At 45.7% G+C, this 16668-nt stretch overlaps 1 protein-coding gene across 1 annotated transcript in view; it reads right to left on the bottom strand.

The window, feature by feature from the left end:
• The window catches only part of TTYH2 (tweety family member 2), an 83626-nt gene extending 70009 nt beyond the window's left edge, over nucleotides 1–13617 (bottom strand). Inside the window, exon 1 of the mRNA XM_063120084.1 lies at nucleotides 13455–13617. Within this exon, the coding sequence (XP_062976154.1) occupies nucleotides 13455–13586 (132 nt within the window). The 5' untranslated portion in view covers nucleotides 13587–13617. The remainder of the gene's footprint in view (nucleotides 1–13454) is intronic.
• Nucleotides 13618–16668: the final 3051 nt, after the last annotated feature.

The following is a 16668-nucleotide window of genomic DNA, read 5'->3' as shown; positions in this document are numbered from 1 at the left end:
AGTGTGCATTTCAGCACCGCCACCAAGTGCCCTTGGGAATGAAGGATAAACATCAGGAATCCCCCCGAGTGGGCAGCTGTGCCACACTCCACAGTCCGCTTCCCTGCTGGCACAAATCTTCCCAAGCAGTGCCAGGCTTCTAAGAGGCAACGCTCTATAGCCCGGGCTGTGTCTGCTCCGACTTGGGCTATTTCCAATCCTGAGCTCAGAGCAGCATCTCACAAAGGGGTGGGTGTGGGGGGAGAAGGAGAAACAGGCAAGGGAGGAATAATTCTATCTGCTTCCTTCCCCAGCCGCCAGCTATGCGCACTCGAGGACTGATCAATGGCTGCTCAGTTTCATCTTGGCACAGCGCCCCAAAAGCAGGCTCCAAACATCCTATGTGTGGCCAGCGATGCAACATCACAAGCAAGCAGTCCAACTGACCTATGATCTAACCGGCAGTCTTGCAAATGGCAGGCTACACCCCCACAAACTCTGTCATTGGAATAATCTAGACAGGGACAACCTGGCTTCAGTTGTCCATGCTCTGGTAACCTCCAAGTTAGATTACTGCAATGCGCTCTACGTAGGGCTGCCTTTGAAGAAGCTGTAGCTCGTGCAAAATGCAGCGGCCAGATTGATTTCGGGAACCAGAAGGTTTGACCATATAACACCTGCTCTGGTCCGCTTGCACTGGCTGCCTGTATGTTTCCGAGCCCAATTCAAGGTGCTGGTTTTGACCTATAAAGCCTTACATGGCTTGGGACCACAATACCTGACGGAACGCCTCTCCCGACGTGAATATACCCGGTCACTACGTTCAACATCTAAGGTCCTCCTCCAGGTGCCTACTCCGAGAGAGGCTCGGAGTGTGGCAACGAGGGATAGGGCCTTTTCGGTGGTGGCCCCCAGACTGTGGAATGATCTCCCTGATGAGGCTCGCCTGGCGCCAACGCTGCTATCTTTCCGGCGCCAGGTTAAGACTTTCCTCTTTGCCCGGGCATATGGCGGCACATCCTAATGACCCACATGTTTACTTTTTAATCGGTTTTTAATGCTTTATGTGTGTATGTTCTGTGTTTTAGAGTTTTAAATTTTGTATACTTGTTTTTACCTCAATTTTAAAATTTCTGTAAACCGCCCAGAGAGCCCTGGCTATGGGAGCGGTATATAAGTTTAATAAATAAATAAATAAATAATCACCACATAACCCCAAGTCACAGGAACCTGGTGCATCAGCTTGTTACCTATTCTAGCAATGCAACGCAACGCATAAGCTGAGTTTTGTAGCAGTTTTGAACCATGAGCTTGCCCCTCCCTCACCTCTTATTCCCAACCTCTACAGTCACATTATTTTTAAAATGCGACACAATTATTGCTTTGGATTTCCTGAAGCTCACATCTGATGCATAAATGACAGCAGAAAGAGGCAAGGAGAAGAACCACTTTGACCTGGGGAAAAAAAAATCAGCCACTCTTGTCAGTAGCAACGCAGGCAGTAGGGCAACCTTCATGAACACGTTGGCTTCTAAAAAACCTATTGCTAGGGATAGGATACAAACAGGTTCTATGCTAAGGACCTACAACAGAACTCTGCAACTGGAGCAAATTGAGTAAATTCAGAATTGGACAAATGAGGTGCACTGAAAATGAAGGAACTGAGGCCTCAACTAGACCTACCTGGTCTAGCGCGATGGAAGGGTGAAGATCTCGCGGTATTTTTATTGCGAGATCTCCGTTTACACGCAGCATGCGACGTCCTTGGAGGGAGAGGACGTCGCAGCCGCCATTTTGTTTTTTGTTTTTCTTAAAGGGGCAGAGCATACGAACGCTCGTGCACAAAAGGTTATTTTTAATTTTTTTACACTTCCCCGCTCCCTCCACCCCAACCCCAATGGGTGCAGAACTCCTGAGTGAGTAACTGTGAAGAGCTGGGACAAACCGCAACGTCCGCACACATGTTCCGCAGTCTTGGGATCATCCCGAGACCGTGGAAAAAATGGGCTCAAAGGCGAGGGTGAGATCCTGGGGCAAGGGAGGGATCATCCCTCCCTGATCCTGGGATCCCCTGTGTGTCATGTGAATGCACAGGGACAATCCCGGGAATCACCCTAGGATATCGCCCCATCTAGCTATGGCCTGAGACTTAAATGTGTTCAATACAGGCTAGAAAGATCTTGGGTACCTGTCCTTCATGGTGCCTAAAACAAATAAACTCATGTTAAGAAATCTGAACATTTTCTCCAGCTCTGTTTATAATATAGAATGCTTTGCATTCTGTATTCCTAGAGGGAAGGGGAAATAGGGGAATTGGAAAGCACAGATAATAGGGACAGAGGCTAGATTCACACAACACACTAATCCACCATCTGTTGGTTGGTGTTGAACCATGGGTTATCATGCTGTCTGAACACAGTGCGTTTTCTGCAGGATGGGTGTTGTCTGAATGCAGCACATTTTCCACAGGGTGGCTTATTAATCATGCAGTGAGGCTTGTTAACTACACTGAACAACCCAACAACAACCCATGGATTCTCAAGGAGGCTTGTTCGGGGGGGGGGGGGGCGGGGAATAAACAACACTGCATGGTTAACAAGCCACCCAGCAGAAAACATTAAGCCATAGTGTGTTGTGTGAACCCAGCAGGCAGGTATGCAGAATTTGCAAGTCCCCCTTTCCCCTAGCTACAACTCCATACAATCTCTCTTGGATTCCATGCCTTTAACCAAAGTGTCAAATGGATCTGCAGTGCCATGATGACTAGCAAAACAAGTTCAAAGTTGAGATTCCCAGGATTCAGAATAAGCTAACATTGTACAAATTGTGATGTTATTGTTTTTAAGACCCAACAGGAAGGAAGAAAAGGGAGATCTTATTTCCCACCCACCCCTGCTGTTCTATGATCAGTGCATCAGAAAACAAGCTTGCACTTACCCATAATAACCAGAAACTCTCCTAGTTATGCCTTTGAATCAGATGTCAGAGGTGTGAAGCAAGAAGCCCAATATAGCTACTTCCTCCCTCTCAACATGTTTTGGTATAATTCTGCTCACACAGGTGAGACTAACCAGCTAAGCTTCTGGGACAGGTTTTGCAACAGCTCCTACAAACTGGATTTTGGCTGCATGTTACTGCTCCAAACAGGAGCCACGAAAAAGTGGGGGAGCATAGATCTCTCTTGAAAGGAAGTGTGTAATGGAAGCAGGGCACCCACAAGTGTCAGTTTAACACTTAAAACTCTGGGCGATCTTGTCTCCTTTTCTTGACCTTTCCTTGACAAAGGCTGTCAATTAGCCTACATGCAATCTCATCTTGTCAATTTCCTTGCATGTTTCATGCTTCACTTCCTTCCCTTTGATACCTGAAGCATAGGAAGGCATTGACAAGGCAAGATTACATATATTTGACAGCACACTTGTGCAACTGCAAAAGCCCTCCCCAGAATTTTTTTTTTTTTAAAAAAACACATTTACACAAATTCTTGGGACTGTTTTTTTGGTTGGTTTTTTGTTTGTTTGTTTAAAGGGAGATCTACTATGTTCCCATCTGTGCAAATGTTAGGGGACAAAAAAACGGTAGGGAAAGAAAACGGGATCACAATTGAAGCAGGGAGGGGGATGGTCATGAGAGGGAGAACAACCCATGGTTAACCCAATTGTCTGTTCCAAAAATATAGGGCGGGTTGTTGTGTCATGCAAACTCGCCCATACACACCTTCCCTTTTTTCTGACTTTGTGGGATGCATTGTGTTTTACTTTGTGCTTATGGATTTTTGTGTGTGTAAGCATTTGTGCATGTTTGGAGGGCCTTTGAACCAAAAGGTGTGATAAAAATAAACTTGTACTTACACAGCATCTCTGTCAATAGAAAATCTCTCCCTTTTAAAAGTGTCTGGTGATATGTAATAGAGAAAACTCTTGAGTAGCTCTCAAGCAATAACGGTGAAGGATTCAGACATTTTGGAGCCAAGAGTGGGTGGATACACTTTTCATTTATAATTACAATGCAGCTCACTTCATAGAATACAACAGCTACTCTGGAAAACTATGATGTCTAACATCAGAAGGCTTTAAGGATATCTTTAGTGATCACTTAAAGCAGTGGTTCTCAACCTTCCTAATGCCGCGACCCTTTAATACGGTTCCTCATGTTGTGGTGACCCCCAACCATAAAATTATTTTCGTTCTTCTCTACACGATCCATTGTCATGGGATAGTTTGCTAATGAAAATAATACATAACAATAGCTTTAATAATACAAAAGATGATACATGACATAGTTCAGTCAATACAGTTTCCTAAGACCATCGGAAATATGTGTTTTCCGATGGTCTTAGGCGACCCCTGTGAAAGGGTCGTTCGACCCCCAAAGGGGTCCCGACCTACAGGTTGAGAACCGCTGACTTAAAGCATCCTGTAGCCATAGGCACCTGGTTACATATTTATTTATTTTATTTAGTTATTTGTGGTATTTGTATACTGCTGAATATAATAAAATCTCTCAGCAGTTCAAAATATTAAAATACCATATTAAAAACACTACTTTAAAATATAGCAGTAAGGTACAGCATTTAAAAAAAGTTCCAATTACAGTAAAAACTAAGGAGCTCCTAGCTTTAGCAAAGGTGTTTGTGACCAAGGCTAAAGTCATTGGTTGAGCACAACCCCTCTATAGCCACCTCACAAACAGTTTTCCACATTATTTAGTTACTTCTTAACAGCAACAAAAAGAAAAGGCACAAGGGCACTGTCTGTGTGTCATGCTAAGCCATATTGTAGCATGACATGCATGAGCAGGAATGAGCCACAAATGAACCTTGTACCTCTCCCTCCTCTCTCCTTCCCTCCCAGCCTCACCCCCCAATTAGGATGAGGAGCTGGGAAACTTTTGCTGAACTAGGAACCATAGTAATCATTAATGATTCAAGCCATTGTTAGAAATCATGGTTAGAAGTTGGCTTGTTTTAAAACATCGTTAACATTAACTGCAGTTTGTTATCAGGGAAAGGACTGTAGTTCGGGGGTAGAGCACCTGTTTTCCATGCAGAAGGTCCCAGGTTCAATCTGTGGAAAGAAAAACTCCTGCCAGAAACCCTGGAGACCACTGCCAGTCACTGTCAATAATTCTGGGCTAGATGAACAGATAGTCTGACTCAGTATAAGGCAGCTTCCTCTGTTCCCTAGGTTCCAAGACAAACTGTGGTTAAGGGAAAGCTAAAGCTTCTAAACTCCTCCCAACTGCACTGGAGGAGAGGGGAAGGGGGAACACCCAAGCTCTAGATTTGCTGTGGCTTGTTCCTGCATGTGCATATCATGGTAAACCACGGTTTAGAATGCAGGAGTAGGTGACTTCTTGCATCCTGAGTGTTGTTTCCAATCTAGGACAGCTCTCAGAAGCCACAATCTGGTAGTGGGGAGGGCCCAAACCATGAACCACAGTCAAGGACACCTGCCACTCAGAAAAATTGCAATACTATGCCGGTTTATTGAGAAGGAAATCCCATTGCACTTTCAGATACATTCCAACAAGTCAAGCCAAAGGTAAAAGTCAATCCCCATTGAGCATATGCATGTCTACATCCAAAGATCCAAATTTTCCACTCAAAAACAACAACCCTGCAGTGCAAGCACTCACATCACACTTTGAGACCAAAGTTGCAAAAATGACTGCAAAAGTCTTTACAGCCAAGTCCGAGTTTACTCAAAAAGTAAATCTTACTGTGTTCAATAGGACTTGTTCCTGGGTAAGTTTGCACAGGAGACCCATCCCCATGACTTCACCAAGACACTTGTCTAAAACATGAGAGCTTCCCTCACCCTTCCAGCACATTTGTAGCCCCCCACCACTCAATATCAAAGACAGGATGTAATACTCATTTCTACTAGTGTCTAATTCTTTGCTCCCACTCTCCTGCTTAAATATGTCTTTACATCATATTCAACATTTTACTTTTCAGAGATTTAGCGTAGGGGTGGGTGCAATCCTGTAAACAACAAAAACCTCCCCAAAATGTTGAAGCACTCCAGAAATGTAGGATGCTTCCCAGAGGTCATCTGAGGCCAGGAACTAGCCTGTGTGAAAAGCACAAAACATGCTGCAGCTACCAGGAAAACGCAAAGAAAAAAACTGTTCGATAAATAAATAAATAAATAAATATCCCTGCCAGTGGGGAGGGGAGCAGGGAGACATGGCAGAAAAAGGTCATTTGCCCAGTTTGGAGAGTTTCATGAGCCAGACTGGGGGACCTCATGGGCTAAAGGTTTCCCATCGCTAGTTCAATATGACGTGGAATGCAGCCACTATGTGGTACAAAATGCCCCACAGCCATAGAAAGCGCCCTCCCACAAAAGCTTCTTTGCAAGCTGAAATATAAAAGTTTTAGTCTTGCAGATGTTTACAAATTAAAATGTGGCTCCTACTGCACTTCAGTCCAGCTGTATTGAATGCACAGGTGATGGCAAAGAAAAAGCTTTGCTACACTGGCAATCGAGACACAAACCATGCCAAACATCTCAGAGCAGCTGAAATGGAGTATATAAGGGAGCCAAATTTTAGTTTGGCAGCCCATCACAGTTTGCTAGGGGAAAGACTTTCAGAATTTTCCTCCATCATTTTTGTCAACGCTTTTTGTAAAATATCACTTTAGATCAGACTTCCCCAACCTGGTCAACCCAGCTCTAGATGAGGTGGACTATAATTCCCATCACCCACAAGCAATATGGTAATTGGGTGTGCTAGCTGGGCATGGCAAGAATTGTAGTCCATCTGGATAGCAAAGGATAGGGAAGGCTGCCTTAGACACTATCACTACCTTGTCCCCCCACAAAAAAGGCAGATCCAGAAACTGGACTTGGGCATGATGTTATTTGGGGCCATCTTGAAATTCTGGCCCTCTAAATTCTGGAAAACAGCAAAAGGCTTCAAAATATATACAACAGTCACTACTATCACCATGTGGTCTCACAATCTATTTTTTTAAAAAAATACAAAATCAGTCTACATATCTGCAAAAACAAAACACAAAACAAAACCCACACACCTTCAGGAGTACTTTTCTCATGGAGGAATCACAGTAGCAGCTCAATGGAGACTTCAGCACCTCCCACTTTCTGCTTATAAACAACCAGCATTACCTTAAGCAGCAATTATATGCAGCATTGAACATACAACATATCTCTGTAAATGTCCCTCCTGGGATGCCAATAAGTAATTCTGCCCACACAAACAAGCTTTAATCCACTCAGACATGATCTATTCTACATGAAGCAATGACTTGCATTGGGGTACAATCTGGGGTTCACATGCTCTTTCAGCATTCAGAGTCCAGGAGCTATTCCCCCAGCCAGCCCAAATGAGCTTCCACTTACCCTTTTCTGGACAAACTACACTGACCCCAGCTGCTCTAACCAGCTCTCTTAGCCCAACCAGCCTGGCTTTTACTCCCTGGAATCAACAGCCCAGCCCAAACTCAAAGTATTTTGAAGCAGTGAGAAAAATTAGAACAAGGAACACAGCTTCCAAATTCCAAAATTATCTGGCTTGGATCCACCAACCAGAGCCTTGTGCCAAATAGTGGCTCAGGAAAGCCAATACAGACTTGCAGAACAAGGTGCCTCTGACCACCTGCTCAGCCCAGGAATTAGTTTTGTACACACAAATCTACTTTTGTTTTCCCCAAGCTTTGCAATTTTAGCAGCTCAATTTAAGAGAGAAAACTACTTTTTTGTTATTATTAAATCATTGGGAGTAGGAAATCCTAACCAATCTACTACAAATCCTAGAAGATCTACCTTCTGCCCATCCCTGATACAGAACCGATTCATTCTATTCAAATTCAAAAGATGTGTTGGTTTAATTGCGCTGTTCCTGACTCCTACATACTGAGCGTCTTATAAGCCCGTGTTCCCTATGAGTAGCAGTGTCTTGCAAATGCAACTTGAAACCATGCTTCAAGTTGCATCAGATATGGTTGCCAACCATCTGTCTTAAGATGATGTGCTTGCAGAGTTCCTCTGAGCAACTCAGAGTACAGCAATTTACATTTCCTTTGGGCCCAAACAGGCCTCTCATAGATCTACAGAATCTGCAACAAATCCCATATCCATACCCTAAGCGAGTAAATCACGGCTAGCAAGCAATCCGTTATCTACATTAGTATTTTTTTGGAGCAATAGAAACCGTGCCTTGTCACAGTTTTGTGTGCCAGGTTAGAACAAAAAGCAGCAGAGCTGGAATCATGCATTGTAGGCTGTTTGCCAATTTCTCCTTCAAGCTGCAGATCCTTTCACCGCATCAAATGATGATCCATAAGGTCCCACACTCATGCTCCTTCAGGAACAGCTTTTGCGGGAATGTGAGTGACTGTGGCAAGAAGGGCACCCCTTGAAAAGCCCCAGTGCACATCACAACATCATGTGCGGCCCTTTAGATCAACTCTTCCTGCAGAATAAGAGCATCACAGGGAATGTACATTGAATTCCTGCTTTAGCCAAATTCAATTTAGCAGTCTTACTATTATAACAGCTGCTATATGGTGTCATAGTCTAGTTTATACAAAATAGGTCAGACTAAATGATGCTAGTATTTCCTTTCCTGAACCCAAACCCCATTAGTTTGTCTTCCAGGCAAACACCTAAAGATTATCTGCAATTATCTGCAGTTAAGAGCCATTCCCCACTACTACTCAGAGTCTTTCCCCTACAGATCTGTCAATACCATTACCCACTTTTGCTGTCTGCAGTGCTAGCTCTTGCCATATCAGAGATGTGCATCTCTCAGCCACATGGGGAATTACTTGAAGTCCTGGATTCAATTAGCCCAGTTTGGATTCAGCATGCCTGCCAACGTAATTGGAAAGCTTTCACCCATCAGCAGCCAAATCTACAGTGGGCACAATATTTTGAGACGTGCAACCAGAGGCAGTACAGCTTGAACTACACACTGAATAAAAAATTAATTATGATAGAACCACAAGGAAACAGAACCACCGCCCAGGCAGGAGGTAGCAGCAAACCAATGTGTAGTACAAGCAGTGCAAGTGGACATCCACCCTCTTCATCTGGGGTAGCAATTTCCAGAGGGACAAAAATAGTTTCTTACCGGTTTAGCACATTTTTCCTGGGGAAATGTAAACACTGAATTAATATATTAAGGAAAAGGGCTTCTACTTCGACTACAATTTGTATTTGGATGCCAATAGCATAATACAAAATTCACATATCCCATATATTGCGTCAGATAAGAAATATGTTTTTGTTGTTATTATTATTAATAAAATATAAGAAAGGAACATACGTGTACATATGCACCCTTTCAAAATACATGTGAGGAAAAGGATTGGATGCTGGGCCTGTTCTTGCAAGTTGAAAAATAAATAAGAGAAAATTAACTATTTCTAAATGTGTACACCTTTCAAATCTGACAAAAGAATGGATCCATTTATTTTATTTAGCTTGGGTAAGTACCAATATCACGAGAGCAGCAACTTTTAGCTGCAAAAACAGCAAATCAAAAGTGAGTGGGAAAGCAAGTCATACAAAAGAAATGGTTTGCAAAATACAGCAGAAAGAATAAATGGTTCAGAACACTCAATGACTTCCGGTAAACATTTGCCAAAAGAATTCTGAATGTGACAGCAAAGGTTAATTTTACTGCATTGCCTGGCAGCGGATATTTTTTAATCTTTCTTAAGAGTTTTCAGTAAAAGAACAAATAAAAATGCATACAGGGTGGCAGGTGTTAGGCGTTCAGTACATAAACTATGTTTCTGCCAATTTGGTATATACATCCCTCCTGTGCCTCAATGTGATTGTGGTCCTACCCTAGTGCAGGCAGAAGCACAGTACATAAGATCCTGGCAAAAGTGACAGGCCTTGCTACATGCCCTCCAAATCATGTCCAGGATTAAACCATGATTTAAAAACTTGTGCTATATAAAGTGCACTATGTTTCTGGCCACAGAAGGCACCTAGTTCAGCCTTCCTCAACCTGGTGCACTTCAGTTATTTTGGACTATAACTCCCATCATCCCTGACCATTGGTTATGCTGGCTGGGGCTTATGGTCCCAAATCTCTGGCAGGCAACAGGTTGGGGAAGGCTGACCTAGCTACTTTAAATGACTTCAACTCTCTAGGGCAGGATAGACAACCTGGTGCCCTCCAGATGCTTTGGACTACAACTCCCCAAAATACCAGCCAGCATGGCCAATGGGGAGGAATTATGGGAACTGTAGTCCAAAACATCTGGAGGGCACCAAGTTGCCAGATGAATTACATCCCAGAGCTGTACAAGTTTAGTAGAGGAGAAAATTGAGGAAGAGAACATTAATTAAAGGGAGACATGATAGCACTCTTGAAATATCTGAAAGGCCATCGCACTGAAGATGAGGCAGACTTATTCTCTGTTGCCCCAGAGGGAAGGGCTAGAACCAATAAGTGGAAATTGCAGGGAAGCAGATTTTGCATAAACATTAGGATAAATGTCCTAATTGTATGAGCTGCTTGACATGGGAAACTTCAGCCACAGGAGGTGGTGGGCTCTCATTTGCTCAACGTCTTTAAGCCAAGACTGGGCAACCATCTGTCAAAGTTGTTGCAGTTGGAGGGCTGGGCTAGATGACCTCTAAGGTACCTTCTGATTCTTATAATTCTATGAATCTGCTGGAGCAGCAAAACTGCTATAGTGCCCAAAAATTTAGGGGAGGAACAGGCTTTACCAGCCACAGCCTGCTGCATGTTAACTGGAAGTATCTTTTAGTCAGTGGAGGCAGGAGGCTTTGATGTCAGAACTCTAAAGACTGGTTCTGACAGAAACCTGACATGAGAGTCACCAGCCTCCACCTCTTTTAGTCTTCTTCCGCACGCCTTGTTTGAAAAACAACAAAAATACTTAACTTGCACCTTGAACATGCTGGATAAGTAAAGTGCAAAGAACACAGAAATAGACATGTGACGGCAGTGACCAAATTCATAAGGACAGACAGACATTTCTTCACCTAGCTACCAGGAGAACTCACTCAAGTGACTTTTACTCTGGTATTCATGAATGGAGCATCTTTTGTGGAACGTCTTACTCTACTTTCCTGGCCGATATTCTAACAAATCGACGGAAATAATGTTGCCATAAAAAAGATGCACAGCCTTAATGGTCAGCTCAATTGCAAATACAATGCTTTGGCCGATATACACCAGGATCTGTCCAACTCCGTGGCTATAATTATCAGAGCCAGATAGCTTCTGCAGATTAGAGAGGGACTATCTCATATCTTCGCTACTTTCAGAACTCATTAAAGGCACATTCACTAACTGCGGAACCTTTGAATATTACAGAGGTTAATTTTGGATAATGACCAAGGTGAGGAAAGAGCCCATAATGCCCAGCAAATATATCAAAAGTGAGCACTAAGTGTTGTCATCACAGGCTAAGCAATCATGTAAGGAAGCCTCCAGACAGACTCCACAGTAAGGAGGTCAAGCTCTGGAAGAAACAGAGAAACAGAAAAAGCATAGCATATATATGACTTCCTGCAGAGAAAATCACACAGCTAAAACACACAAGCTCTACCTATTCCAGAGGGATGCTACTACATAAATTCCAACAGAACACAGAAGTGACCACTGGTAAATGGGTCTAAAGGAAAGTTAAGGATGCAAAGCTACTGCTTTTCTCTCTCTCTCTCTCTTTAATAAAGCCTCTATTTCCTACAGTTTCTACACCCACTGTCCTCTCCTTTCCTTCTGTTGAACTAACACACGGCCACCTAAAAGGAAGTCACTTGCTAAAAGCCACTAAGAGGGGGCAATGGCAATTTTGCTTTTTTCAGGTATTCAATTCTCCAAAGCCCTTGATACCATGCAAGCAGCACAAGACACTTCCAAGAATTACCCGGCTCCCCACTTCTCCAAAATAGCACACAAACCCCAGATACAGAGGAATAAAGAATGCGGGCAGTTACAGAAGCAAGACTGTATCTAGACAGGAAAGGGGATGTGCAAAGTTGGAACAAAATAGAGATGACAAAATAGAATCGGCTGCAATCTTATGCACGCTAGTGGGGCTTGCTTCTGAGTAGACTTGCATAGGATTGTAGCCTTCATGCTGTGGTTAACTGGTTCACTATTTACATAGGTTTTCACCACCATGAAGATATACAGGAAACTGGGAAAGAGAGTGGATTTAGCTATCTGAAGAGCAGATAAGAAGGGTTTCTAGTATATCTCACACAACCAGATCAGAGACGTGACTTGCTTCTTTTTCTTTCGCAAGTGTGAGGTGGAATTTGGCAGATGAGGGTGGGAGTCCGGTTTCGGGAAACACAACGGAAAACCCAGGCATCTTTACATTTGTAAGAACAAAACAAACCACAACTTTCAATATCCCAGAAAGATGTCATATCAACCCGGAAGCCTGCTTCTTTAAAACAATTTAAAAATTCAAAGGCAACACTCATTATTGAGCTAACACCTTTGTCCATTTTAATTTGCAATTCAGGCCAAATCCAGAGATCGCGGTTGTTGGGATGATAAAATGCTACATAGTTTGAACACTTAAAACATACAGAACCTCTGAACCTGCTCAGCAGCCCTAGCACCGAGGACAGCCTGCTTAGGAGCAGCTTGGATTCTTTTACGGTGCCCATAAAAACTGGGGAGCTTTTATCAAGTGATCGGTTGGGCTGGAATGTTGCAAAGGGGGGCAGGAGGCACTTCGGGAGTCGAGACCCGCTTTTGCTTTCCTCCAGCGGGACTGGACCGGTGGCGCTTCGATGTGAGCAGAGGGCAGGGACATGGCCGGCTAAGGGCGAGATGGCACGAGAGATCCTCGCCATGTCTGCCCATGGGGGCAGATCCGAAGGCGCCTCGGGCAACTGCCACGAGGATTTCGTTAGATCACATGAGAGGAGGAGAGAGGAACAAAGAGGGCAGCGAGGATCCAAGCAAGGGTCATTTCTCGGAAGTTGGAAATCCAGGGTAGTATCCAATGTCAGTCCTACTTCGAGTAGACCCACGGAAATGAATGAAATTTAAGTTCTTCACGACTAACTTAAGTCCCATTTATTTCAATAGGTCTATTCTACCATAGGCTAACCACTGGATACTACCCCCAGTTCCGAGAGAAGACGCGCGTTCTGCAGAGCGGCTCTTTTTTGGAAAGCTGCCGGACACGGACGGGGCAGCCCCGCAGCGCCTCTAGGCTCGTCCAGAGGCCGACGGGCACGCGCAGGGTCCCGCCGCAGGACCGAGCAACCGCGCGGGCTCTGCAGAGCACCGAGCGCTCCCGCGCTAGCCGATGCCATCGCCGACACGGAGCCGGAGGAGGGACCGAAAGGCGCCGCGAGCGCCTGCCGGGGGGCGAGGACCGTGGCGCGAAGCCTCCAACTTGGGGCAGGCGATTGCGAGCGGGGAGGGGGAGGGGGGGCTCCGACGCCCGGGAAACGCAGCGGCCGCGCGGGAAGCGGAGAGCCAGGGCGCACCTGCTGGTAGTCGGCGTCCCTCGGGCGGAAGGCGCTGGACACGGGTTGCAGGCTCAAGCTCAAATGGGGGAGCCCGTGCAGCCAGGACGCCCACCAGGGCGCCAGGTAGTCGGCCCGCGCCGCCGCCAACATCGCTTCTTTTCCCTGCTGCTGCTGCTGCTGCTGCTGCCGCAGTTGCTCCGCGAGCCAGCGGCCACTCTTGCACGCCGACCGGGGCCCTCGCCGCCTCCCTGAGCTCCCCGGTCAGGCGCCGCCCCTTTCTTTTCTCCGAGAGGAAAGGGGGAGGGTGGAAAAGCCGGGTGGGGCGAGGGGGGGGGGGGCGAGCGCTTTCGTTGGCGGGAGAGGGCGCCCCCTGCAGGATCCGCCGCCGCTGCACTGATTCTTACGGAGGGGCTTGGTTGAGACTGAATCCCACTGAGCCTGACTCCCTCGCCACGAGGGGAGTTGTTGCCAACCCTAGCCTGGGGGGCACCTATAGCAATCCTAGACAAAAAAAAAATCAGTATTCATATAGCCGTGCCCATATATACATACACGCGCACACATTCCATCTCCAGCCGAGGTTAGGTTTCCGTCTGCAAGGGAGAAGGGTATTTTCGGGGGGGGGGGGGTGCCCCAGTTTTGGAAGGCTGCTTGTACCATCTAGCCTGACGAAGAGTTCGGGAGAACTCGGAAACTTGCACATTTTTTGTATAATTTTGGTCAGCTCTAAGAAAGGTATTGCCCAACTGTATACAGCTCCCAAGGTGCTTGGACAGGTCCGTGCAAACACCTCTGTACTGGATCCTTGCCCCTCTTGGCTAATAAAAGCTAGCAGGGATGGAACAGCCGGCTGGGCCAAGGAAGTGACTAATGCCTCTCTGCAAGAGGGAGTGGTCCCAGGCCGTCTGAAAGAGGCGGTAGTGAGACCACTCCTGAAGAAAACTTCCTTGGACCCGGAAAATCTTTGTAACTACAGGCCAGTGGCAAATGTTCCATTCCTGGGCAAGGTCCTTGAGCGGGTGGTGGCGGGCTAGCTCCAGACACTCTTGGATGAGACTGATTTTCTGGACCCATTTCAGTCAGGTTTCAGACCTGGTTTTGGCACAGAAACAGCCTTGGTCACCCTGTATGATGACCTATGTCGGGAGAAAGACAGGAGTGTGACTCTGTTGATTCTCCTTGATCTCTCAGTGGCTTTCGATACCATCGACCATGGTATCCTTCTGGAACGTCTGGCTGAGTTGGGAGTGGGAGGCACTGCATTGCAGCGGTTCCGCTCCTACTTGGTGGGTCGGCTCCAGAAGGTGGTGCTTGGGGAACATAGCTCGGCCCCGTGGACTCTCCAGTATGGGGCTCCACAGGGGTCAGTCTTGTCCCCCATGCTGTTTAAGATGTACATGAAACTGTTGGGTGTGGTCATCCGGAGTTTTGGAGTGCATTGTCATCAGTATGCGGATGACACGCAGCTCTACTTCTCCTTTTCATCTTCATCAGGTGAGGCTGTGGATGTGCTGAACCGGTGCCTGGCTGCGACAATGGACTGGATGAGGGCTAATAAACTGAAACTCAATCCAGACAAGACTGAGATGCTGCTACTGGGTGGTTCTTCTGACCAGATGGGGGGTGTTCAACCGGTTCTGGATGGGGTTGCACTCCCCCTGAAGGAGCAGGTTCATAGCTTGGGGGTTCTCCTAGAACCATCTCTGTCTCTTGAGGCTCAGGTGGCCTCGGTGGCACGGAGTGCTTTCTACCAACTCTGGTTGGTGGCCCAGCCACACCCCTATCTGGACAAGGATAACCTAGCTTCAGTTGTCCATACTCTGGTAACCTCCAAATTAGATTACTGCAATTCCCTCTACATGGGGCAGCCTTGGAAGACGGTTCGGAAGCTGCAGCTTGTGCAAAATACAGTGGCCAGATTGATAACTGGAACAAGGAGGTTCGAACATATAACACCAGTTCTGGCCCACTTGCATTGGCTGCCTATACGTTTCTGAGCCCAATTCAAGGTGCTGGTTTTAACCTATAAAGCTCTACATGGCTTGGGACCACAATACCTGATGGAATGCATCTCCCGACATGAACCCATACACTGCACTCAACATCTAAGGTCCTCCTCAGAGTTCCTGCTCCGAGGGAAGCTTGGAGGATGGCAACAAGGGAGAGGGCCTTTTCGGTGGTGGCCCCCCGACTGTGGAATGATCTCCCCGATTAGGCTCGCCTGGCACCAACACTGTTGTCTTTTAGGCGCCAAGTAAAGACTTTTCTCTTGTCCCGGGCATTTAACACCATTTAACAACGCTAAGTTTGTTTTTTAACGGACCCCAGAACTGTTGTTTTTAAATGGATATTGTTGTTTTTATACTGTTGTTTTTATGTTTTCAAATTTTGTACACTTTTTTAATGTTTACTGTTTTTAACTTTTGTAAACCACCCAGAGAGTTTCGGCTATGGGGCGGTATATAAACGTAATAAATAAATAAATAAAAATAAATATTTTAAATGCTCTTTCTCACTCTTTGGCGCTCAGGAAATAAGCCTCATGCCAACTTTGTTGTCTATTAGGTGCCTGTTTTATTTTTTATTCCCCCAAGCAGTTAAAAACATTTAAACTATTGTATATATTTTAAATTTTCCTACACGAAATTGTGGGGGGGGGGGGGTGTTTTGGCTGCTGGTGGTTCTGATTGTGTTGCTTATTGTTGCTTTAATACACAACCACTTTGAAATTATTGATAACAGGCAGGATATAAATGTTCAGAATACACCCTCCCAAAGTACTTTGCCATACAGCTTGCCTGGAGGAAGAACTGAGGTAAAATGACGAGTATGAGCAGACCAACGGGGAGGTGGAAAGTACAGACACAAGTCAAACCCTAGTTGACAACTAGTTTTGTGAATTAAAGCTCCATCCCACGAGCGTTTTATTGCACGCTCGTTCCTGGGCACTCATGGAGTTTGCTCAGGTCCCTCACATGATGTCGTATGCCTTCCGCTCGCCTTCTGCCCCTTCTGGCCTTCCTTGCGCGACAAAAAAAAAACCCCTCATTAAGTCCTATGTTTTTCTAAACTCGGAATTGCTGCCCTCTCCTGCTGTGTGCATGGAGCTCTTACTCTGAGAAGGGCAGGAGCCTTGGCTTGGAGAAAGCCTACACACATACAGGTACATGGTCTTAAGCTTCGTTTCTCTTCAGATGAAGACGAAGGGTTATGATAAGGGCTCATAAAAATC

This window comes from Elgaria multicarinata, chromosome 3, assembly GCF_023053635.1.
Source record: "Elgaria multicarinata webbii isolate HBS135686 ecotype San Diego chromosome 3, rElgMul1.1.pri, whole genome shotgun sequence".
Taxonomy (NCBI): Eukaryota; Metazoa; Chordata; class Lepidosauria; order Squamata; family Anguidae; genus Elgaria; species Elgaria multicarinata.
The sequence above is the reverse complement of the archived record's forward strand: the minus strand, read 5'-3'. Positions and strand labels throughout refer to the sequence as shown.